The 26,740-nt window shown below is 37.1% G+C and overlaps 1 protein-coding gene across 8 annotated transcripts in view; it reads left to right on the forward strand.

Annotated features, from left to right (window-relative positions):
• Positions 1–26,740, forward strand: part of GNB1 (G protein subunit beta 1) — a 45,549-nt gene that overhangs the window by 2,405 nt on the left and 16,404 nt on the right. For 3 of the 8 annotated variants that reach the window (XM_080381323.1, XM_080381316.1, XM_080381318.1), the window contains exons 2-4: positions 17,543–17,605; positions 19,055–19,106; positions 26,287–26,394. In XM_080381323.1, coding sequence (XP_080237449.1) covers positions 26,338–26,394 — 57 coding nt within the window. In that variant the 5' untranslated portion in view covers positions 17,543–17,605; positions 19,055–19,106; positions 26,287–26,337. Of the gene's footprint in view, positions 1–17,542; positions 17,606–17,660; positions 17,685–19,054; positions 19,107–21,854; positions 21,986–26,286; positions 26,395–26,740 lie in introns of those variants that run through there. The other 5 variants (XM_080381317.1, XM_080381320.1, XM_080381319.1 and 2 more) reach the window with 4 other exon arrangements.

Raw genomic sequence — 26,740 nt, forward strand, 5'->3', positions numbered from 1 at the left:
GCTGCAAGAAATCTGTGGGGTTTTTTTCTTAATTTTTGTGAGCTTCTCCAGATAGGAACTAGGTGGGAGGAGTAAATAGTTTTATTGAAATGTTCACATAGGCTCTTACTGGATAAAGGGGTGACATGATTTTCTTTTTTACCTTGCAGTGCCTGCTTAATACCATCAAAATGTTCTTGGCTTTTATTAAGCCTGTTGCTGAAAAACAGTATTTTAAACCTAGACCACAGGTACGCAAAGGCTCTGCTGGGGCTGTGTACTGTTGCTGGTTCTCTACTAGCCAGGTAATCATCAGACCCCGTGCAGACAGTTATCTTTCTCTAATACAAGAGAGTCTTCCATCTGCTTCAGAATGCTAACAATTTGCAAAGGCCCATTAAAACTGCTTTTGACCCAGATTTATTGTCATACTCTAGGTAACTAATTCCTATGGGAAAGAATAAGAAAGGTTTTGGGGCTATTAAAACAGGTCTGTGTCTGTGATGTATTTAAAATGACATTATACATTTCTAAAGCCTCTTATGTGTGCTTTTTAGCATCTTTTAAGGAAAATGGACTTTCAGATTGTAACTTTTGTGATCTTTCACTATAGTGCCAAGCTTCCTAACTTTGGTAGCCCAAACAAAATAGCTTGGTTAATATTTGATATACTGGACTCAGGCTTAAAATAATACACTTCCCAGCATGAAAAATAATAAATGCTTGTTATGTCTCCTGTATTTAAATGACCTCCAAACCTTTGGTAATATCAACCTTTTTAGTACTAGTTATCTATGGCTTAATGTATAATCAGTTGTTTGTTAGTTTATTGTAATAGCCCAGCTGTAGTTCATACACAAGGAAGCTAGGAAGCTGAAGAGCTGATTTGCAATTGAGGCTTGCATTGTTGGTTTGTTCTTTTTTAAGGGGGGGGAAAAAACCCCCCAAACAAACCTGAAATTAGCTAAATGCCTTTTACTTATCTGGTATGTTAAGATCAATTTTTAAATCAAGAATACTTGTCCAATAAACTGTTAATTCCATTTGATGGTACTTGTAATGTCCTGTTGAGCTTGAAACTAGTTGTGCAGGTTTTTTGGTACTACTACTTGGGCCTTTCAGTACAGGATCAGAAAGGAGTAGGGTGATGTGGGATTCTGTATTGGGTAAGATAAATTGCATTTATCCTTGTTTAGTCCTTGCCAGCTGCTAAGTCAGTACGTAGCAAGCATTCTACCATGAAAGCTTTGGCAACATGTAAGTTAGAATTCCATAGTAAATCTTAGCAGAACAGTTTTTAAATCATCTCCATACCTCATGGAATCTGAGAATGTTGTTTTTATACTTAATGAGGATTCTTCTTGTGTAAATAACCAATAAAGTGTTGTCTAATTAGGAAGCGTATAGAATTTTGTGTAGTATTAGTATCATCCAAGAATGAACAGTCTATACAGCTATAAAAAAATTTAAACTAGAGCAATTAAAACAATAGAAAAAGAAATTCCTTCAATTAATGCAATTACTTTCAGGATCCTTTAATTATAGTAGAAATATATATCTTTTGCGTTTGTAGGATGCCTTTTCCTGAAATTAAGCAAGACGTTGGCTGTAGTGTGTAATAACTTCCTGGTGCTTTGCAGGCTTCAATTTGGTCATGTGGAAAACAACTCTAACTGTTTCCTCTTAGTTACTTAGTTTTTATGTTTCTATCCATGTGAAACAAGATGCCAGTTCATCTGAAACTTGCCTTGCTTCTGCAGATTCTTGTGATGCCTATTGCTGTACTTAGGAATGTTAAGGAAGTGTTTGGTTTAGCTAGCTTTGTAGTTATTGTGCTTAAAAAAAAAAAAAAGTTGCTTGCTTTCTGTGAAGCCAGCAATAGATTTGTCTTATGTACATCGGGCTCAGCTCATGTTGTAGTCAGTGAATTGGATTAAATTCTTACTGTCCATGGATTTTGGCTCTCGGCATTAGTGGATTGGTAATTGATATTCTCAATTTTAATATCCAGTTTTAGCCATATGGCATACCATATTGTTTCAAAAATTGCATTTGGTGCTAGTGTGTTGCTAGCAAGTTGAATGAGAAATCGTGCAATCATGTGGTTGAATTATACTTAGGTGAGTTGTCTTTGGAGCCTTTAATGCCTATGTTCATGACGTTATTTTGGGTATTATTCCCCCCCTCCCCCCCCTAGTATTTTACTGATTATGTTGGGGGGAAAATATCTATAATCTTGAAAACTCACTCATGTTAATGGAATGTTTCTTAAACGTATGATTGAAGATAAAGTGGAGAAAAAATTAAGGGAGTCTCTTGATTGCTTGAAGTGCAGACTCAAAATGAAAAGAATACATATTCCATTCAAAATGTTTTTTTTCTCCCCACTGATAATGTTGGAACTAGTATTAGCCAAGGTCATGATAAAAAACAAAAATACCCCCAAGCCCCTATGTTTCTATTTAACATAGTATCTCAATTTATTATTTCTTCACAGGGTGTCTAGTATGCTGGGGATTTTGTGTGCATGGATTTGTTTTTCACCAAACAGAAATGTATGCAGAATCCATAGATACTTGAGCCAACTGGTAGTTCAGCAGAACATTAAGAGGTTTTTAAAAGCTCTGAGCTGGCCATGAACAGTACCTTTACTTCAGATGCCAAAATAATCAATGTAAATTACTGTGGAAGGCTTTCTTCCACAGTACAAAAATATGGACACTCCAAAATAGGTTTTGAAGCAGAATACTGCATTTTTAAAGTACTAGCAGGGTTCTAGGTAGAGCGAAAGGAGATGGTTAGCCTTTGAACAAAAATACGCATTTAGAAGTATTTTTGGGAACACAAAGATCAGATGTTCTTGGCCTGTTTTTTAAACAGCTGACCTTCTAAAATGTGTTCTTCACAATTAATAGCTCGTAAGACTATATTCACTTGTATTAAATGTCCATTCCATTTATTAGTGATACAGAATGTGGTACAATGTGTTAGCCTCTTGAAATATAATAAAGTATTTCTGTTTGTCTGGAAGACTGGTTGGAACCTTGAGTGTAATTGTTATTAGGGGGCAATGCTTGCCTTGCCCGGTATATTTTTAGACATCCAGGAATCTTCTTTCTTGAACCCAGCTAGAGAGTAATGACACAACAATATTCATGCATGCCATCTGGAAATGGTGAAGATAAGGTGTCGGCCTGCTGTGCATATCTTACCTGTGCATATCTTATGCTCAGTGTTACTGGGGATGCTGTAATTAGATGCCTACATGGTAATTTGTATGTGTAAGCCAAAAAAAATTTTTGGAGACATCATGGAAGCGTAATTTGTAGGGAATCTTGGAAATTATAACTTTAAATTCTCTCCAGGGTTTCCAGCACTGGCCTGAACACTCAGTTGTTTGGTTCTCAAAATTAAGTGCCAGAAAATAAGGATCCCATAGTAAATGTTACACATTGACCTGGTTATTGGTATTTTAGGTCATTGGGGCGAGGGGCATGGAATGACAGACACAGGAATAACTGCTTGAGAAAGCAGTTACTAAGCAAATACTTCAGTTGTTTAAATGTTGCTGGATGTAAACCTTGTTGAAATCCAATACAAATAACTATAGCACGTTTAAAATGGGAATGGTTTAGATGTTGCAGACGTTCAGAAGACCTGTCTTTGGATTAATGGTTGCCCTCTGTCAGCTATTCCGTGGTAATTATCCGTGCCTGCACTCTTAAGATAAATGCAAGGTTATTCAAATAAGCATAGCCCTTTTTCAGGGGGGACCAAATTAATCCCAATATCTCAAACTCAACGTAAGCCTAAAGGGTGCATAGAGATGACTTTTGTGGGTCAGCTGATGTTGGAAACTTGCTCATGAGTCTGAGCCCTGTTTGGCTGGTGAACAAGCGGAATATGTAGGTTAATACCAAGATCTCTGAGATTTCTTACTGGCTTGAATACTCAGGTAGACCTTGTTTTAAAATTATTTTTTCCAAATTTCTTTGACTTAGGAATTGTTGAAAACAATTTTGAAGACAAAAGGTTATTTTTGTCACTTGTCGCAGACTTATGAAGATAAGAGCTATAATTATTTTTTTATTTTGTGAGGCTGAAGAGTTAAAACTTGATTTTCCTGTGCCGTGTCTGTTTTGGAATCCTAATAATGCAGAAGGGAAAATGAAGCTGAAGACCTGAAAAAGGTGATCTGAGGGAACTTAAAGGAGACAAGATGGAAGGTAGCTCTGTAATTGACGGTTGTAAAGACCTGTAAAGGCTAAATCTTCTAAATACTATTGATAAAAATAATATGAACTTGACGAGGGGGAAAATCAGTAGCAGGATAACACAGTGAAGGGAAAGAGTGATTGAAGATCTAGTTGCCATTTTAATGTGAAATGTAGTTCATTTCTGTAAGTAGTTTGCATGAAACCGCTTCATTAAAAATATGGGGGATTTATTTAAGTAGAATTTCAGTCTGTCAGATTACTACAATTTCTAAGGGTCCTATGCATAGAAAAGAAACACCTTCTATATGTTAGAAGGATGAACTGAATTGTAAATAGCTAAATACTCTTTTTTTTGTATGTTCCTATATTGATCTGAGGAAGGTTTGCCTAAAATTTCTTGCCAGTTATGTTTATCATGTTTTTCTCGGATGAGAAAATTTTTGATGTCGTCTTGAAAACTGCAGTAATGCCTGTCAGCACTCCCAAAAAAGAAAATATTAATTATCTGTGATAGATTAGATTGGTGGGTTTTTTTGAAGCTTTATGTAATGCAGGCCTATATTAAAAACTATGTAAAGATTTTTCTCACTATATTCATGTCTGTCTTTTTCACCCCCTAGGGAAAGGGGCTGGGGTGGGGGTGTGTGTGTGTGTGGGGGGGAGAGTAAAACCAAAATACTTCCCTCTGGAAACTCCTGCATGCTGTCTGTCAAAGTAGTTGTGAGATTTTTACCAGCTCAGGTATCAGTGATGATATTGCTCATCTTTTTTTACAAAATCAAATTGTATTGAGTACAGGGGACTAAATAAGAAATTCCGCAAAGCTTTCTGTATGACTTTCACAAAGATGAACACCCACAAAGTTGACATCACTGACAGGAAAGCAATGTCTTACCTCTGTGGCTTGATTTTTCTTCTATTATGGTAGACTTTAGAGTAGCTTATGCTAGTTATTTCTTTTTTTGTAAGAAAGACAAAGAATATCTGCTTAACTACTGCAGGTGAGCTGTTAATTCTGTACACTTTTGTTTTCTTACTGCTTTTCTGGCTGCCTGGCCTATCTTGGTCTGGATGTAGGGAACCATCTTAGAAGTCTGTTCAGTAACATGTGCTTTGTGTTCATCCTGACATTTTAGGATTTATTGAAATCTGTCAATAAATAGAGGTTATCTAAGATTATTTGCAAAACCATGGAGCTATTCCAGAAGCTGGATTGGTTTTGTTTTATTTCTGTGAAATGCCAAAACAAATCTCCAACACTGCTCTGACAGAAAAATTGCTAATTGTGCACTTGAAAAATTGCAGTTGAACTCTCGCAGAAAATGAAATATGTGCCCAGTATTAATGCTGTGTGCTTTACTTTATTGTAATGAGAACTTTCTCATTGGGACTTAGTAGGTAAACAGTCTAGTAAAATATACCCTGAGCAGGCTGTTCAGCTTACAAACGTTTTTGGAGGTTATCTGGTATGCTTGTATCTGTCCAGATGTTGTGCCTTGTAAGCTGTTGCCTGAGGTGTTGCTCCCCTGTAATTGGTGGGGTATGTGGCTTGCTTCTGGAATTAGAGAAGTTGAACTGCTCTGGTGTACTCTTTTAAATTTGGAACACTTTGTATTCAATTCAGCTGTTTGACTTCTGTAGGTAGTTGAGAGATTTGCCAGAACAATTGAAGGATAGGAGGTGGGTCAAAGCTCCGAGGTTAAAAGCATACAGACAATGGTAGGAACATGCCTTTTTTTGTTAATGCAGAGATCTTAAAACTTAATGCTTAGTTATCTTTGCTACTGAAAGACCAGGCAGAAATGTTCAGTTAGTAAGCAGCATTGACCAGATATCCCCAAACTTAGTTTGATATGTGTGCAAAACTAATATTTTCTAGTGAGATCTTTGTGGTGAAAACTAGTGCAGTCAATCTGGTTTTGCCATATATCTAAAGTTCTGTTCCATTTTTTTAAATTGTTGAGCTGATCCATGTTAGTTAACACCAAGTGGTTCAAGGTATGTGTTGAACATAGCAACATTTGAATCTCAAAATTAAAAAAAACAAACACCATGAGTTATAACTGCATAATACAAAACTTAATGTATGTTTTGTTTCCAGTAAATGAACTGACAGTGTGCACCAAAGCAGGCCTACATGTGCTTCAAGATGCTGAGAAGAAATCTCTTTATGGGCCTTTTGGATTTTTCAAGTTTAGTTCCCAAAACTGTTTTCTTCAGATAGCCAAGCAAATGTGTTTGGAGGGTGGTGTGGTAATTTTTTTCTGTTTGTCTAGAAAAACAAAGTCGATGTGATAGTCTGCTGAAACCTTTGGTACTTGGAATAAGATTTTACTGTACTAATTAAGGAGTTCTCTTTGTTAGAACATATGTTTGATATTCCTGTTGCACATTCTTTGTGAAGTGGTAAAATACTGGAGATACACTGCTGCTTGTTTAACAAAGGTGTTGTCTGTACAGAGGTCAAGGATGGTTCACTTGATGCATGTGGCAATTTAATTGTGCTTCAAGTTACTAAGTCCTGGATTTCACTACAGGTTGTCCGATATTATCTGGCTAGTGCCTGTCAACTTGCTGTAGAAGTCAATATACAGCATTTTGGTTAAAAGATGGTATAATATTTAAAGAAAATGAAATAATACTGAACAGCAACAATTTAACAGATTTAAAGTCTTGACAAAGTGTGTCTTTAATAGATGCTTGAGAAGTTGGGGAAGTGCATTTTCATGTATGAAAACTTGAATATCGTAGAAACTGCACAGTGAAGTCATGGGTTAGTTCAACTTTACTGTCTTCCTTTTTTCTTGTGCCTATAGACAATAGGTGAAGCTTCAGCATTTCAGGAAATACTTCGGTTTGTCCTACAAAAAGATTCATTGCTGGTATGTGGGGAAGGCAGAACTTGTGCAGAACCTGTGTTTGCAGTTTTAATACCTGGGCAAGTAGTTCACAGGTGTGAGTAGTTACGTATCTGATTATTCAAAGTCTTATCAGTCTTTTTTGACATCCTGTAAATTCAGGAGATCCGAGGTTAAATCATGGAATGTTTTCAAAAATAAAAAACTGTATCCTTTAAAAGCAGAGTAGAGTATCTGGAAGGCAAGGAGGAAACATGTTATAAACACTATAAACTCAGAAACCTTGAAAACAGAATGAAGTTCTTAAAAAAATTATGGAAATCTTAGTCAATTCCTTAGATGTGAGAAGATGCCCAGTTATCTTCATGTTTGTTTCTAGTCTGACTCTTCTCTATTCCCTTTAACTCTTATCAGAAGATGGAACTCATACTAAATCAAGCTGCTTTGTGTTTGCTACCCTGGGGATCAAATATATAAAGCTTTTGAACATATTTTCTTGAGATAAGATGGGATGTGAAGCTGTGTCACCTAGCTAGCAGTGCCTACCAGTTCACCTGGATACATCCTGTGGAGATTTCAGGTTTAATTCATTTGTTTTTGATTTCTCAGTCAAATTTATCCTGTAGTAATTTTTCTGTTCCATATCCTTGCTGTTGTGAATTAAACTTAAAAGGGCTCGCTCTGGGGAAGTCAGTTATTGCTGCCCTCTGTCACAAAAGGTGGCATAGACATCTGCTGTTCAGCAGCTGCCTTGCCAGTTCACAAATTGGCATTTGAGGAAACCAAGATGGGCAAACAGTTTATCATCATACCCTGTGCTGCAAAACTGTGATAGTTTGGCTTTTAGATAATGAGCAGCTTGGCTCTCACAAAAGATGGAGGAACCTGTAAAAGCAAGCTTTTCTAAGTGGAAGCTGGAGTTGGAAGCAACAGTAACTTTTTCCCAAGTCAGAATCTCTAATACTCTGTATTAGGTGGTAGTGGCCAGTCTTCAAAGCTTTCTCCCCTTCTGTTTTTAAAGGACCAAGCTGATACATTGTCTACTGCAGTTTAGTGCGTTTTCTGTTTGAAAAACAAATGCAAAACCACTCTCCCTTCAAAAACCCACATAGTTTTGCACTACAGTAGTGTCCAGAGGCTCCAAATAAACATGAAGCAGCGCTTGTATGAAGGGGTGTGTGCAGACGGTTAGGGAAATCAGTGAAAAACCTCGAGTAACAGATTTCAACTAACTATACTGGCAGCTGGCTTTGTTTAAAGCAGACTGTGCTTTTTTGAATTCACTTTGCATGTATCCCGCCCCCCCCCCCCCAAAAAAAAAAAAAAAAAAAAAAAGAAAAAAAAGAAGGGATTGTCTTCTGATGTTTTAAGTTTTGTCTGTCTTAATTTCCACTCTGGCTCCAAACCCTAGTAGTACTCGTTTTCTTTTTATCCAATTTTCCTCGATTTTTATCAGTTAACTGGATGCATAATACCTAGAGGAGTACAACTGCTACTTAAAGACTAATGCCAGAAATTTTAAGAGGGTTAATGCAGTATTATGGAAAGAAGAACACCCAAGTGTGAAAGCAAATGTTTCCTGTTGTACCTTTGTGCTTTCTGTTGTGATTCCGTCTCTGGGCTGTGTTGTTGCATTGTGTCTGTTCCTAAACAACAGTTCTCAGTCTAATGGCTTCAAGGTCTCCTGTGTTACTCTACTTTCCAGTCTGTCGACCTTGCTTTTCTTGTTCCTGTTCTTCTGTACCTTAACTTACCGTGTATCTACAGTACATATCAAAATACAGTCACTGTGCTGGGAGAAATTGGTGAGCTACTGGGGGTATAGATCATTGCTACCAAATCCAGTGGAACTGCTTGCACTTTGATTACAGATGGGTTATGCTGATTGCAGAGCTAAAGAACAAAGTATTGCTCTGTCTAATTTGGGGGGGGAAAGATCAGAGAAGTCATGCCATATTTTAATCTCTACTGAGTATTCTTTTATCTGCTCAATGTATATAATAAATTTTAAGTTTTAAGGTCCACTGAAATAAATACTTTCTATCTTCAGACTGGTGCTGAGAAGTGGTTATTTCATGGTGTAGCTTAACTTCTTTCTAACAGTGGTCTGTTAATCTCTTTCTGAAGAACAGTGTGCAGTTTGAACACCTAAATTCTTATTTCAATGAAATGTGTTCTTTTTATTATTTAGCTAAAGCTTGGATAAGATCTTTAACATGGTTGTAAAGAATGACTATTTTTCTCTTAGATGATCTCTGAGGCTGTCTTGCACGGTCTCTGTAGCAGACGCACAAAGAGAGCAGATGGTTTGTTCAAATGTCTTAACTACCGTATTTTTATTGAGGGAGGATGTGATCGTAGTTACAGTGAGAAGGTAGTTATTAAGGCTTGTCCAGGCTGTCTCTAAGATGCAGTGCCTTTGTTGATGCTATTGGATTTTTTTATTAGTAGTCTTTTTATTTTTTATGAAAACTTAATATGAGTAAAGCTTGCTTACTCTCTTACAAGTCTTTCTAAGTCAGAGCAGAAAGAAGAATCCATGTTACTGAAGTACCCTTTCAGGATTCGATCCTACAGTGAAAGGCATTTTGGGCAGAACTCCCGATCCGTGTGGTAAAGCACAGTTCAGAATTGATAGAATATAAATTATCTTGCTGCTCCTGGAAACATAATATGTTTTTCATTAGTGTTTTGAGGTCCTTAGCGCAGTGAGACATTTAAACATGTGAGTATCTCAATTAAAGTCTGTTTCTACATGTGTGGATGAGGGGGATGCTCTTCAGAAGCAAAATTCTCCATAAAAGACCATATTATATCTGTAAATGTCTCCCTTAGCTCAGGGATAAGGGTATGTTGATTTGATAGGCTATTTCTTCTAATTTCAAATGGTTTGACTTTTAAGGATGTACAAAATAGTACTGCTAAAAGTAGCATTCTGGAAGTTATATTTTTTTTTAAAGGGTGTAAATAGGAAGCAGCTGATTCTCCTTTGACTCAGTTGACTCTTTACTAGCTGGCATATGTAGAATGAAACGGGTGATTCAGCTTCTGTTGATAAAATAGTTGAGCTGAAATTTTTGGAAATACAAAATACAATAATAGGAATTTCTACTAATGTTCTGTGCTTATGCATGTACACAGTCTTACTGATGTTGTTTTGTGTCTAATTTTGCTATTTTTGTTTCTGGCTTTTGTATTGTAAATAAGTGATCACATACACATAGCGCATTTCCTCCTCTAATATAATAAATATTGTAGTGAAGATCTTAACGTACCTACTGATGTCACCATAATGGTAATATCTAAAACAATACATGATTTTTAACAAGGTTGAGAAGATGATGCTGATACAGATGTCTTGGCAAGCAGAGCTGAGGAATATCATTCAGGCTTTTGGAAAATACTTGTTCTTCTCATACCTCTAACCCCCAGACAGTGGCAGTTGATCCACCTGATGGATTTTACTGTAATATTTGGGATTTTGGTGGCAGGATGTGGTGTAAGCACTCACCTCTGTGCCAGGTTTTGTATCTAGCCATTCATCTGCTTGTGAATTCAGTGCAACATGTTCCAGTCACATGCTGTGCTCTCCTCAGCACTACTGTGAAATATCTGGGGAGAGCTTGAGCAGAGAGCATCATCGTGAGAGAGAAATATATCACTCTTCATGAGGACTTCTTGAACGTATTTAAATCGTAGAAAATGACCTGAATACTTACTGGAAAACTGGTATACCCAAAAGTGACGTTTGGAAACTTAATGAGAATTGGCAAGAATTATGTTTCTTAATAGGATTGCATTTTAGTATAGTCATGTTCTTAAATTGTGGATTACAAACTTGTTTTGTTACCTTAATAAATATATTTCTAATGTTGACTTTTACTAAAAAGAAGCAAGTATATATATTCAGGTGTGTAATGTGTTGTCATTTGTTATTTTGCAATTCTGTCACTGATTTGTTACACTGGGATGATGTGTGAACTGGTCCTACAGCAGTATGCTTCCATTTCCAACTTCTAGAAGAAAATGTACTGTGTAGCTTGCATTTGGAACTGCCCTAAACCCGCCACCTGTAGATTCAGCTGATCTTTATGAGAAATTACACGTTTTCTGAAAAGGTAATATCCTGATACTGTGACATTACTTTAGGTCCTCTGGAGAAGAAATAATGGATTTCTTGTTTTGTGGGGGTGTGGGTGTATGAGAGTGCATTATTTTGTTCACCTCTGCAAACACATTGTTGGTGACATTTCACACTGGGCAGCCTTGCTATATTTGATGGATTTGTGCTAAAGTTTTACCCTTGGCTTTTTCCCCTTGTGCTTCCTTAACACTTAAAATCCAAACTATGAAACTGGTATTATTACTAGCAGCTTTCCAGATAACTCCTGCTATGTATGTGGGGTTTTTTTCCCCCTCTTAAGTAAAGGTTTTAAGCATTCCTGATGCTAAAGGGCTTATGTAAAAAAAACACCTTATTTCCTAAAAAAATTATGAAATAACTTTATCACAATTCCAAGGGGATATAAATAGTTACTGTGATTAAAAAAAAAAATATTGGAAGGAACAATACTATCTGGACAAATGGCACAAAGCCTAGTGGATTCATATTAGTGGGCCTGAGGAATTAACTAAAACCTTTTTGATTTGTCGCTTGCACTTGAAGTGCAGAGTGGTTTGTGGTAGGTTTTTTTTTGGTGTTTTGTTTTTTTTTTTTTAGCCAGTAAGACTTAGGTTTTGATTCTGCAGCTCATAAATAGTTGTATGTTGTGAGAAGAGTTTGGATCCAACAACCTTTAGTTATACGTTTTACTTTTGTAGCTACTTATGTAGCTATTAGTTTTAAGTAGTGAGAAATATGGTGTGTGTCAGTAGTCTGAAGTAGGACTGCGATATCCCTGTTGTGCATGTGCTTTGCCTTGCTTAGGTAAACAGAGATTGTTGTCAGTTTACAAATGAAGTGAAAATGCCAGTACAAAACTGGGGGTTAATGATAAGAACTGAAGCAAGCAATGAAAGATGACAGTTGAAGTAAGAAACAACTGTTCAGTTGCTGTAAAGCTCTGCAGATAGAAGCATTTAGTAATAAATGCTTAGTCATTTCTGTGTTGGTTAATTAATAGTAATATATTCTCCTTCAGTGCTGCCTCAGTTGTGTTTTCCTGTCTAAAGGGTTATGTCTAGTATGAGGCAACCAAATTGTTTGATTTTGGATAAGGGGATACTTGACTATAAAGTGACAATTTTCAGTAATTTATTTTTCTGATAAATGTAGATAGAATTTATGCACAAGCAGGTTCTAAGTTTTCCTGACTTACTGTGGTTTTTTTTTGGTTTCTTTAATTGTAAGATCAGGGAAGACGACAGCCAAAACCATCACTGGCCACTTTGATAAAATTGATGCAGTTTATTGGTAGGTGTGTTGCTCTTCAGAAGGAGTAATAACTAGAGATGATTTTGAACAAAGGAATAAAACCCAAAGTATTGGCATTTGACATTCTTAATAAATAACTGTTGAAAACTTATACTACATATCACTAATTTTTGTTCTTAAAATAAGCAGGCTTCCTATGCCTGCCACTTATCAGGGAGTGTTAGAATGCTCTTAAATGTGAATTTCTTTCATGCAAGGCAGAAAGAAGAGATGTAGTTAGGAATTCTTGAATTGGGTTGCTAAAATAGCAACACTTACTACTGTTTGTGAGTTACTTCAGAGAATCTCCTAAGACCCCTCTTTTTTTAAATTTTTGATTATTTTTTTAAAGCATTTAGATTTAGGCATTTGTTAAACTTGTCATCATCAGTTCTTTTTTTTTTTACATAAACTCTCTGCTGTACCTAGAATTAAGATTTTTATTTTAATAATGCACATAGCTTGCAGATACATTTAGAAAGGATTAATGAAGTGACCTATTACAGTCCAGATTTTTATGCTTAGATACTGCATCAGTATGATTTTTTTTTTTTTTTAAATGTAGGTCATGGGATTAGCATCAGGAAATGTGAGTATTTTGGCAGCATTGGGATGCTGTCTTGCATGAAGACAGGTTGAGTTTGTTCACTGTTGGTGGCAGAAGGAGATGGTCCACTTCACTGCAAAGCTGTTTATTGCAAGCATATGTGCCTGCCGTGATCTTAAGCATTGTTGTCTGCTGTTTAGTATTCTATTCTGCAGAAGTGGGTAATGATCCAAAAGGTTTATTTTTGAATACTTGTTGAGAATAGGGAGAGATGAGTTGTCAGGTCTTAGAAAATTTGGCCATGCAAGTGAAAGCTGATGCATGTATAGCTAGTTTGGTGATTTTCAGTAGATGCTGTGTTGCTTTACCTTGGTAATATTACAGAGGTAATAACCTCATGCACATAGGAATTTGCACATAGAAGTTAACTTTTTCGTGAATTATTCTTATTCTGTAACACTTTTGGAAGAGACAACAATGCAGTGTTTCACTGAGACAGTAATTCAAATTTGAGACTTTGAATGTGAAACTGTCTCATTGAATTGGGGCTTTTCAGGGTCTTGCAAGGTTTCCAGATTCGTTAATATCTGGTTTCTCCCTTGAATTTTCTGAAATGAAAGCTTAATTTTTTTATTTTTCTTTTTTTCTGAGTACTAGCAGTTATTAATGGTGGATGGGTTTTGTTGTCTTTGGTTGTTTTTTGTTTTGTTTGTGAGATTCTGAAGTGCTAAAATTCCTGTCCTTGCTACTTAGCTGAAGGCAGTTTGATGGAAGGTCATGCTGACTGGTCAGAAGCTGTTCCATGTAAATCTGTTATGCCTGGATTTTCCTGTTGTACGTACTGTCTTTTGTGAATAACATTACAGGATGAAGGAGTGTAGCCAGAACTTTGGTAGGACCCTAGAACTGACCTTTATTCTTTAGGCAGCAATTTTGCTGTGTCTATGCAGCTATGAGAAATTATTTTTTTACCTTATGCAGTCTTCTAGACGTGTGAAGCAGAGTATGTACAAATTTTGTACAAATTGTACAAAAATGTACAAATTTCTTCAGGAGGAAAGCATTTCTAGATTTCTGCTACTGGAAATGGGGTGGGGTGGGAAGGACATGTCATTTGTAGTCAAGTCATAAAGATCATAGCTCCTAATAGAGCTGCAACTTTATACTGTTAAGTTATGAGTGGAGCTTTAAATGTATTTTCCTTGAAATCTTGTGCATGGGGAAACAAGCAAAGAATTTAATTTACCAGAAAATCCTAACTTTGGACAGAGCAGATGCAACAAAACTAGTTTTTCAGAATCTTGCATTACCGGGTATTCTGCAGGGGGTTTATGCACAAAATCTCTTTTAAGTATTATCATCAGTGACCCACCTAGAAAGCTGGGTAGTTAAATGAAGACCTGTAATTCAAGAATTAATGGAAATTTGTTAGGTCTTTAACCAGCTAATGTAACTGTTGCATAATGACCATTAACACTTGTTGACCTGATATTAGCGTGTTTTGTGTGTACTTCACACTAATATATGGAAAAATGTCTACTGAGCACAATAACTGCTTCAGCTGGAAACTTGGCAATTCTTCCACACAAGAAGCAGCCAATACCTCCCACAGAAATGGTCCAGCCACGCTAGCCTTTGACTACAGAAGTGTTTTCACTAAGTTTTCAAAGGAGTTATACAATCTGGCATTGTCCCTACTAGGGCAGTCTGTTTTGCAAACCTGTTAGTAAGGTATTGCTTGCTTTTCAAAGCTTGTGTGCTTGGAAATTATAGACGCAGCAGATGATTCCCACAAAGAAGGCTTCAAATAAATGAGAAGAGGTTGTATCCATTCACTTGAGCATATTTAGATTTATGAATTTGTAATTATTATCTTATACTTCCACAGGCTGTCCTTCAAAGCTGCTCATGTAGGAGGTGACAGCAAAGACTAAGCTTTCTGCAATACAGATCTGTACTCCACAAGAAAAGTCTGAACAAGAATTAACTCTTGGAGAAGCACATACGCATGCAGATAGCAAAACGTCCTTCAAGTTTCTAGCTGTCTGATGGAACTGTTTATATCGATATGTAGGACCAAGTCATCAAACTGAGGATAGGTCTTCTCTTTTTTTATTTATACAGAACAGTCTTGAAGCATAGCTTTAAATTTCAGCCTTCTAATTACTGTTGCCTGATGGCGTAATGGGAATTTCATGTTGTTGCAGTGATTTGGAAAGGTGGTGTCATCTCTTGGGCATCAAGATACTGTTCTGTGACAATAGTAATCTATGTATACTATAAGAAATAATTTTAATAAACTAACTTGCAGTTCTTGGTCTCACAGACATCTCTGCCATGTAGTTGATAATGTTATAGTGGTGATAAGTGTTGCGTACCTCAACAGAAGCATCTGCACGCAAAATTAATAACTGCCTGCCTACATACAGCCATCCTTGCTGGGTATAGGATGCATCCTGTTTGATGGGTGCATGCTGATAAGGAAGATACACCAGCATAGCAAAGTAACTTCATTTGAAATTTTTGTTTTATCTAAATAATAATATTGATGTTTGCTAGTAGGTTTTTGTTTTTTCCCCCTCCAATCAAATCATATCTGGTTGAATGCCTTGGGTAAAACTACTTTATGTGCCACTCTTGCAGGAGGATGTGGTGTGCAAGATCTTTTTAAGATTCAAGTGGTGTAACGGTTATGGAAGCTAGTTTTTACTAGTGTTGGTTGAGATCTGTTTTAAACTATGTTGACAAAGCCACTCAAAGAACATGTGTATATAGAAGACTGAAAACGCTGATAAACCCCTTCTCTGAGCCTTCTTCAGGCTGAATGTATTTTTCAGCCTCTCCTCATGAGAGATGCTCCAGTTGCTTAATCATCTTCGAGGCCCTTTGCTGAACTCTGTCCCGTAGCTCCATGTCTCTCATGTACTGGGGAGCCCAGAACTGGACATGGTACTGCAGATGTGGCCTCACCGGTGCTGAGCAGAGGGGAAGGATCGCCTCCCTTGACCCACAATGTTCTTCCTGATGCAGTGCTGGGTGCTGTTGGTTGTCTTTGCCAAACTTGTGTTCAGCTTGCAGTCAGCCAGGGCCCCCAAAATGTGGTATACCTCTCTTGGGGACTGGTTTGGGGTGGGATCCCTCCTGCAGCTATGCTGGAGATCTCCCTGCTAAAGAGGAATTGGTGTTGCCTGTGCTCTGTCTGCATCCCCACACTAGAGGCAGCTGCTTACAAAGCCTGGTCAAACCTTGTCCTAGGGGCTGAGCCAAACGGTGGGCAAGTGTCTTGTCTGATGTGCCTGGCCTCACGTCAGCCTACGTATTAATTGATGGTGTGTTTTGACCAGCTAGAATGCTTTTGCTGCAGTTCAGATATTGGCCTTAGCATCTAGTCAGACTGTAAAGCAGTCTTAAGGTGATGTGCAGGTAGAGTTAATGTCCAGAATATTGGGGGTTTATGTCTCACTGAATCCATAGGCCAATAAGAAAAATGTGTTTACACAGTGAATGGCTTTGGAGAGGGCTACAGTTAATGTATTTAATCTTCTTAGAAAGTTGCTTGAGTTTTGGAGGGTTGTTCAGATTTGCTATGATGTTAAAGTAAAATATTTCTAAATGCTTTCTTTCCCTACTCTTCAGAGTCCCTTTTCTTCCTTTCTTCCCTCTTTTCTTCCCTGCTTTCCCCAACCTCATGGAAAAAGTTGTAGTCTGCTCTGCAGAAGAGTTGTCTTCACATGAAAATTTGTATTCTGGTGGATGCTGGAGTTAACTTTTTAGGCTGGGTTGTCACCTCAGTATAGCTACTTTAGTATCTTTAAAGGAAAAAAGATTATTAGGCTGACAGCAGTTAGCAAGTACCTGTAGTAGGGAAACTACCCAGAAATGATGATGCTTTTGCCTCCTGGAGCTACCCAACTGTTTTTAGTCCAAACTGCTGTGCTGCTTTGCTTTGAGCAGAAGGCTGTGGGCACGTGGGGACACTGGGGATGCTAGCCATGGGTTGGGCTGGCTGACCTTCAGATGCTTTGGTACTTGAACCATGCTTGAAGTTTGTTCTTTTCTGTTTTAGAAACCCCAGTTCTTGATGTTGAGAACCTCAATCTCTCAGCTAAGCAGGGTTTAAAGGCTGGTTAAGGCAGAGTATGTGAAGCTTGTTACAAGAACTCCCTTTCCTGAACCAGTACTGTGGTGTGGTGAACGAGTTGGCCTGTAATTTTCATGTTGCTTTTGCCAGGCTACATTTTAACTAAAAATGGAAGCTTGTGCAATGCAGACCTTCTTTTCCTAAGTAGCCTGTCTACTTTTGTTCTTGAATGAGCTGTCTTTAACGTAGAATTGAAAATACCTCAGTTGCCAGGATTGCATTCTGCAGGCATCACAGGATGCTTTCAGCATACCTAACTGAAAACTTAACCTGGTTTAAGAAATAAACTAAACTTTGTGGAAAAGTTTGCTGTTATGCTTCCTTACTCTTCTTGCAGGCTGGTTAAAGTAGCTTTTTTTGTTTTGTTTTTGTTTTTCTTTTTTGCAGAAGGCATATGAAATCTGCAACACCTCTCCTGCATTAATGAGGGTGCAGCACAGGACAATAATGGTGTGTGTTTTGGCCTTTGCTATTGTGTATTCTGTGTGCTGTTAGTGTTCCAGCATAATTTTACTTGTTTACATTTCAGGTAATTCTTTAAGAATTTAATTAGATTTCATTATCTCTGCAGTGTGGGCAATTTTTTTCCTATCTTCTGAAAGTTGAATATAGCTGATCTTTTTTCAGAACTTAAAAATGGTCATGTCATGTGTTTGTGTCTTTGGGGGGGGGGGGGGAGGGTGGAGCTTGGCCTCTAAGTGTGAGTTACTGTTTTATGTCTAAAAGTGTGTTGTTCTGGCAGTAACAAACAAAACTGCTTACACTGTGATGGTTTCATAATCACAGTATTAAACTGTTCATCTGTAAATGAGCTTGGATGAGGATGATCCATATCCTAAGTAGCTTAACCTCCATACCAGACACTGAAGTGGTTTGTAAATTTTCCAGCTTATAGTGAACTGTAAAATCAGAAAGACACATTTACATGTAAGCATTTCAGTTTAAAGTATATGAAGTTGTTGACTGGCTTTCTGATTTAAGATTATTTTGCTTCAGTACATTCTTGCTTTGCACTTAGAATAATCTTCCGCTGTCCTGATGCAGTGGCTCTGACTATGTACGTTCGGGTGTCTATTGACATCACCTATAGCCCTTGTCTTCTTGTCTGTTAGTGACAGACTGCAGGTGTTCTGAAGGTATAAGCGGTTGTCTAATGTTTCAGATCTTGGGGTGAACTATAATTATTACTTTGTGCTGCCAGAGTAAAAAGATTGTTCCAAAATCTCTTACAAGAAGTTTTTTCACCTTGCTACAAAGCCAGTTTGTATGTTAAATAATTACAGTCTTCCAGACTGCAAGTGTGTGAGTTGCTTAATATGACAATTTTTACTTCTTAGTATCTTTAGTGATTTGAAGTCGTAACTCTTCTAGAAGAGTGTTGTGCTCTCACTTGAGCTTCTTAGTAGGAGGTTTATATAACTTCTTTTGATAAAATAGGTAGCTTGATATTAACTGTGCTTGGAAAGCAAGCATATGTCAGGAATGGTATTGAGCAGAAATAATTTCAATGCTTTGTAAATGCAGTTGGGGGGGCACTTTGTAGTGCAGTGAAAATAAGTCTTGTATGAGTGAGACAATGTTTTGTTACAATCCTAAACTCTCTAATAGTATGGACTTCTGTTGTCACTAGGGGAGGAGAATTGGTGATGTGAGGATTGCAGGAGTTTTCTTGGAAAAAGAATGTTAAAAGTTCTTGACATGAGCAAATCTTTTGGTTATGTTAGTATTATTAAAGCAGTGCCCATTTCCTTCATGAAGACAAGCCAGCTGTTTAAGTTAGCTAACAAAAATTAGTCTGTGCTTTGATGGTATTTTGATTTGTTAGGTTGTTTTTTTTTTTAGAAACTGGTATTATTTCTTGATAATTATACTAATTCTGGTTTTGGGTTTTTTTTCCAGAATTTACATGTTTGACAGCAGAAGTTGGCTTTCTACTGTAGTGAGAGAAAATGTAAGTAGAGAAATCAGATAATTTCTTTTTCCTAGTGCTTGAGAAAGTCACACTATTTTTAAAGAGTGTCTAACTTGAGGTTTCTGGCTGTTAATCTGTGCAAGTCTATACTTTGGCATGTATATTCTTATGTCAACAGGAAGAATTTTTAAATGGCCAGGAAACCTGGTAAATAATAGATGTTAGTGCCTGCCTTCTTTCAGAAATGGAACTGACAAAGCAGAGGGAGACCATAGATGTAACTGTTTCATCTCAGTGGGGCAGGGAACTGTAATAAATAAAATTATGAGAACAGTTATTCTCTCATGAATGAAAAATTACTTATCTGCCATGTTTGACAAAAGAAGGCCAAATTTCTTTTGAGCAAAGTGGCTCCTGTCAGAATGTTCTTTTCAGTGTGTCAGTATTATTTAAACAGAACCTGAAAGTTCCAGAGTTTATGTTCTATGTGATCATAATTATTACTAATAGTCTTGGAACAGTGAAATATTCATTACCTTCCAGACTATAATATCAAATGTTTCCCTGTTGTAGAGCCCTTTATTCTGTGAGGAACGTTACTAGTTAGTCATGTATTGTGTAGAAAGGATTTGCTCAGTTAAACATGTTACTATCAATTACTAGTTATTTACATGGTTTTCAAAAAGCAAGCAGCAGGCTAGTCCCTGTCTCTTTCTCTAAATCTGTCTTCTGAGATGTTCTTTAATTGGTTACCTTGGTCAACCCTAGACACCTCCAATGTTCTTTTTTGGAGAAGCAGAAACGGAATACAGTGTTCCCAGTGTAGACAAACCATTGCTTTTACTCAAAGGCATTATGCTGTTTTCAGTATTTTCTGTCCTATTTCCTGTGTAATCTTTTGTTTTAACCAGTGCTGGTTATTAAGCCAATGTCTTTGAGGTATTCAGTGTGTGTTCCACAGGGTTTTTTCCCCCCATTCAAATAAAGTTTGTCTCTCAGAAGCTTGTGTGATTCCGTAGATTTCTTATGTTGTGTTCCTGTATACCTTTTCTATGATTTTTAACTTCTGAAACTATGGACACCTTTTTTGGTGATCACTGTATCTGGAGGTATGTGTACTTTAGGATCAGAAGGCAGCCCCAAATTTTTTCATCTTCTATTTTGGATCATATAAATGGGGGAGAGAACACCTCAAATTTATTCCACAACAATTCTGATCTTACTGTGTTTTCTATTGAATAAAGGTCAAATAGGGATCAATATATACTTCCGATTAAATAGCAAAAAACCTCTCAGCTTTTCAAAGCCAATATGGTGTCAAAACATTGGAACTAATGGTGGATTGTTTATAATTCCTTTGTCATTGTGAAAATGTACAAGCTGCTGTGAATGTTGCTAATAGGATTTATGGTATCTACTAGATTAGCGCAGCTTCATTTAATCAGATGACCTGCTATGCGACTGTCTGGTAGGCATAACATGAGCTCATTATTAAGGTTGTGAAGTTTTGGGTCTGTTTTTGCAAATTATGTGTTTTGCTTTCCTTCTAGCTGTTTTGTATCTATTGGAGTGATGCATATTAGCAGGAAAGATGTTGAGGGAACAAGTATTGGACAGCCTATTCATTTGGGAGAAGGTGATTTGGCTAACCTTCTAATGAAATTATTGTACTTGGGTAATAATACTCTAACAATATAACATTAAACCTTTTGTGTTACCAGAGTTTGCATCAACAGTGGCTTGGTGCGATTACTTTACTTTTTGGTAGTAGCAATGTATAGTTAAGATACCTTGTAGCAAACAAGGTTTGGCCATCAGGGGATAGAAGATCTAAATATTTGATTTAATGATAGCTGTGATTTAAAATTGTGTTCTCTCCTTGAATCTGTAGAGATAATTCACAGGACAGGCTGTTTCGGGGAGGATGGAAGACTCTGTCCTTCTTTACTTTTTTTTTTTTTAAATAGGAATGGTGTGAGAAAATTAAAATACAAAGTGGTTAGTAAGAGTTGCCTCATTGCTATTACCAGGTGGTTTTTCGGAGGAATCATATTTAGTTTTTGGATGAGTTGTATTCAACTCTTCCCATTTCTCTTATAATGTAGGCAAACATCAGTCTACATATAAATGTGATGATATTAATGATACCTTGGTTTCAGTAACTGGACTTAATTGCATAAACAGCTTGAGCTCTGGAAAGGACACTAGAGTTGTAACAATGAAATGAGTGATTTTGAGTTCTTGCTTAGTCTTTTAATTGTTCTGTCACTGTTTTCTGAGTAGTGAGCTTTGCCTTTAAATTAGAATTATTATACTGGGGTCCTAAGTATATCTCTATTTGCAGGAAGTATGTGGAAGTTTTGTAGATTTCATAAGGCTTTCCATTCAGTTCAAAGATTCTGTGTGAAGTTCAACATATACATCCACTGGGCAGACAGTCAATTATATAACTTTACTTTTGCATAGGAATATAGCTCACGTAGCTTAGAGGAAAAACAAACCCCGAAGTTGTTACTTTGAGGTGAGTGACACAAATTGTTTTGACATAGTTGAATTGTGAAGTTTTATCATAAATGGAAAGTAATAAATTAGGTGAAGTCAATATGTGATTTTCCTGTGTGGGGAACAAAGTGACTTTTCTATGGGTAACTTGTAAGAAGAGATTAGAGATTTGGGTCATTTGGAGTAGTGAAGACTAGTAAACTGACTTTGCAAGTATGCATATTGTTGTCCCTAGCAAGAAGAGAATTATCTACAAGGTATACTTGTCAACAAGATTAGGGGGAATTAGGCTTAGAGCAGAGACACTTAAGCACTTCAGCCTCTGGAAAGGTCTTGAATGAGTTCAGCAAAGTGAATGTGTTATTCTTGAGAAGACTGCCTTCAAGAACACAGTAACATATTCAAAAGAAAGTGAGGTAAGCATGGGTTTGGCTGCCATCTATTTCCTTACAGCTATGGTGATTATTTGGAAAAAAAGTGTGTGGAACTTGAGTAGTTATTTTTTGCATGAGGTTTGCTTGATTTGGAAATTTTGTAATGTCTTTCAAACCCCCAGAAATACAAGCATCATCCAGTTCAAGCTTACAGTTTCTCCTAGAAACTGTCCTTTAAAATGGGGGTGAAATGCCTTTTAGAACATGCGAAGAAACAAAAATACATTATTTCCTGATATTCAATTGTGCTAGTTTGTGATGAGCATATATCATATATTGAACAGTCTCTGCTTGGTAGTTCTGCGTATAATACGAATAAATGTGTATAAAAATGTCCCATGTATCAAGAGTGAAAACAGGTAAAAATATTTTGTTTTCCTATACATTTTCCTGACTTTACCTGTTCTTGCTCTTTTAAAGATTTGGGTTTTTTTCAAATGCTAGACACTAGTAAATTCTGCTGATTTACAGTATAGTTGAAAGGTACACGAGAGGATGGAACCCTTTTTCCCCCACGGATCTCATGTTTCTGCCATAAATTTAATTGCCTAAGACTTAGTGTAAAAGAAATAGAGGGATCACCAAGCTGGTTGTCCCATAAATTTTACAGTCTGCTTCAGAGAACTGCTATATTTTAATGCCCTTGGCTTCATTAGGATTTTTGTTTCCTGAGTGTTAGTGAGTTGGCAGGAATTAGAACTTCCTGTTGATGTTGAAGCAACAAAAACTACAAAGGGGATGTGGAAATCTGGTTTAATTAATTCCTATGGATGCTGTCAGAAATGCAGTCCAGAGTTTGGAGTTGCTGGTAATGTGCGGGGGCTAATTTATAACTCTAAAAGTGTATCTAACTTCGAGATAGGGACTTGCTCGCAGATACGATGTTGGAGGTGGGAAAGACATGAAGGGTCCTATGCATTTGGCTACTAATTGTCATGCAGCAAATAATGAAACCTAAGTCATACCTAGCAAGTGGCCGAAGGTCAAGATCCATAAAGCTGCTTCAACAATAGTAGTTAAGTTCCCTGAACAACTTGCTGCCTCGTGATAATGGAGACAGTGTCTTATATGTAGGTGTGAAGGTTTCTGTAGCGATGGTAAACCATTTTGAAGTTGTTCATTAAAAAGAAGCTTTCCTTAAAACGTTAGTGAGCAGCTATCTTGATGTGGAGCTCACAAATAAAGCATTTTAGGAGGTTAGCTGCACAATAGGTAGGGCAGGTTACATATATGCATGTTGGACTTCCCTGTGCGGCAAAGAACATTTATGAAATGACTCCGAAGGTTGAATTCCATCAGTGTGTTTAGTTAATCCTTACAGATTGTGAAGTTTGGGTTGTTCTGCCCCTGCCTAAGTGGGACTTGGAAGAGAATGGAGGCAAAGTGCTGCGGCAGAGTATTGTCTTGAATTTGGTCTGACAGTCTCTTTTGTAACAAAAGTACCCATACAGTTACTGTGCTAGGCCTGTCGGAGTGTAATGGAGGTTTTATTGGTGTGAAGGCACACACGTACATGTTAGTTAAGCTATGATATCCCATCACCCAGAGAATGCGATTTACGTCCCTTCAGCTTCTCATGTGGCTGTATCAGTGTTACTGCTTCTGTGTTACTGCAGAAGACACTCGATATTATTGGGCTGCTTCATCTGGCTTTACGTTTGCAGTAGTACCCTTCAGTGCATGCTATGTTAAGCAATAAGGCACAAGCCATGAAATAAGCTTGTATGATTTGTTTTAAATTAAACTGCAGGTTCAGTTTCTGTGAAGTAAACTTTCTCAGTATGACTTTTTTCCTAGGATTAATGTTTATCTCTGTGGGCCTCTTCCTGTTCGATATGAAGAAGCTTTGTTTCATTTAATTACGGGAGAATTCTGTTGCATAGCGCACACAAAAAATTGGTGCTATTTTAAGTTGCATGTTACTAGAGTATGTATCTGCTTTGACTGACATTAGATTATTCATCCTATTATATTTAAATAAAGCTGCATGTAAATTTTCAGTGTAGTTACCTGTAACTCTGCAGCTGGAATTCTAGTGTCCTAAATCTTTACCTTAATCCTGTCCTTGAGTTGCTGTGACCTTGAGCAAAGCTTAAGTTTTGGGTCGTTACTTCTTTCTCTGAAACAGGAATGATACCATCTCTAAATTCTTTGTATTCTGCCTGGAGAAGTTAGTATTTGCTTAGTGCAAAATGGGCTTATATATTAACTTGGAGAATGGCAGAAAGAGAACTGGATATCAAAAAGCTAAAAGATCTGAAAATGTGCAGTTTATTCTTAAGAACAGCCTTTAGAGTTTGATTTCTTTATGGCAAGAGTAGTGCATACTGTTTCACAATGTGTGTGAATACACAGGAGCTGTGGACAGTGATGACTGCATGTTAAAAGCTGTAGGGACACCCAACCACAGAGTGTTTTGTCTTAAATGTAGAATGAACAAAACGTCTTGAGAAACAGAAGAGCATTTGAAACAAAAGGTGGTTATAGGATAATAAACCACTCTTGATAGGTTTTGTCTTAACTGGATTTTGGACTCTGCTGAACAAGCAGTCTTTAAAGGGACTTACAGATGACCCTGGGACCAGAAGAGAGGGAGACCTAGTTTCACAATACAGTGAAAGGGCTTTGAAGTTGTGTGAATGGAGGTTTTGAGACAAGCTAGCTACAATGACTTTTCTAAAATATGTTGGGTTTCGGAGAGGAGCATAAATTTGTAAATGATGATACAACAAGATGTGACATTTGTTCCTTGAGGTCCTTGCCTTGGAATACAGGCCACTATGAAGAGAACTCTGAGATATGTCTGGTGATGTGGGATAACAACATTTAAGGAATGTTAAACTCTTAATAACTCTTTTGAGGCTTGTCTTTTGACAGTGATGTTTGCTCCGCTGCTTTAGTTTGCCTCCACAGTATATTCTCTGTTACTTTGGTAAAAATTTGGAATTTATCCTCATCTTTCTCCTTGGGAAGGGCTTTAGGGAAAAAAAACACCAAACAACCAACACACGCATGCTTGCAAAGATAAATAAGCTGATTAAATCTTAACAGAATAATATGTAAAGCTGCTAGCAAAGCATTTGCTTTGTTTAATAATAAAGGGTCAGTTCTGGCTAATAAATGTTCAAAAACCATGCTACTAGTGTTTACTTATAAACTCCAGGTGATCTGTGTAGCATTTGAAAACGGAACAGATTATCTTGTTCTGCAATGAAAGATAAAACTTCATCAGCATGTTTCCTCAGTATCTCATATTGGTATCAAGCTGCAGAGATTTTAAAACAAAAAGTTCAAGAATAGCTGAAGTTTAGGTATGGAATGCTAGGGAAAACACCAACACTATCTTTCTGGAACAGTGGCTTTTAAATGTAAGTTCTATGCTTAAAAATCTAGATGGTTATTATTTCGGAAAACAGTCCCATAGTTCAGGGACTGTATAGGTAGTAGTTGAGAGTTTTCAGTGATCATTATGATTTATTGAGCCTCTATCTTGCTGGCTGCGGAGTACAGCAGGCAGAGGGATACGTGTTAGTAATTTGGTGCTTATTGATAATAGAAAATAGAGTCTTAGAGGGGGAAAATGTTTGGCAGCAGTTTCTCAAACTCCTCCCTTCATCCTTACATTCAAAAAATAATAGTTTTATCCTGACAACATGTTAGAATCTATTCTGGATATCTCAGGGAGACAATTTAGCAATTGTCTTTACAAAAAAGTAAAATCATGAACAACATTTGTGAGCAATCTCATTTTATTCCTGTATTGGAACACTTCTCATAACTGCTGTGTTGCAGATAGCATTCATAATAGGTCTTTTCTACAGCATTTTGCAAGTGCTTGTGTCAGTCTGTAAATGCTTAAGGTGCTTATTCTTTGGTAGACGGATTTCTTACTCTATTCTTAAAACCTACAGAGCAGTTCTGATTTTCTTGTCTAACATTAGGGTATCTGCTGGTTCCCTTCTGAGAATTTTGAGTTTATACAAAACCGAATCAGAAAAACACTAATTTAAAAAAAAAGATTTGCAAAAATGAGACCTGGAGGAAAGGAATAAGTCCAAGTAGTATTTTAGTTACTGTGGCTGGAAAAAAGTGAAGTATATTCATGTGTGGTAACACCTTATTCTGAAGAGATTTCAGAGAAGTATTTTCATGTGTGTTCCAATACTTATAAACCAGTCTGCCTTTTTTCAAGTGCTGTTTGAGGTGGCTGGAAGGACTTTTCTACTCCAGTAACTTCAGGCTATGACTGCTACTGATTCTCATTATTATCACCTGTCTTTCAGATTTCTGGTTGTTTCAGAGGTGGCAGTGAAGCACACCTTTAGCACAGGAAAATGAGTGAGCTTGACCAGTTACGCCAGGAGGCTGAGCAACTGAAAAACCAAATCAGAGTACGTATTGTATCCGTGGATCCTGAAGCACCAGTACAGATGAACTGTCATTTGTGTGTCTTGAGGAGAAGAGAGATGGACAGAAACGATGTGTTGAGTTAAATAGTTTCACAACGTCAGAGTTAATGTTGTGGATATTTAGAAAGGGCAAGTGCCTGTAAATGCTTTAGGAAATTATTTTTTGGTCTTAAATATTGCTTAGAAGATAATAGTTATGCAAATAATGCACAGAATGCATTTAATCAAAATAAATGTTTACTGAAGTCTTTCTGAGGCAGACCATAACCAATGTTAAGCAATGATCTGCTTGAAGTGAGGCCAGCTTATTCAGGCCTTTGTCCAGTTA

Source organism: Falco punctatus, assembly GCF_963210335.1.
Source record: "Falco punctatus genome assembly, chromosome: 3".
Classification (NCBI taxonomy): domain Eukaryota; kingdom Metazoa; phylum Chordata; class Aves; order Falconiformes; family Falconidae; genus Falco; species Falco punctatus.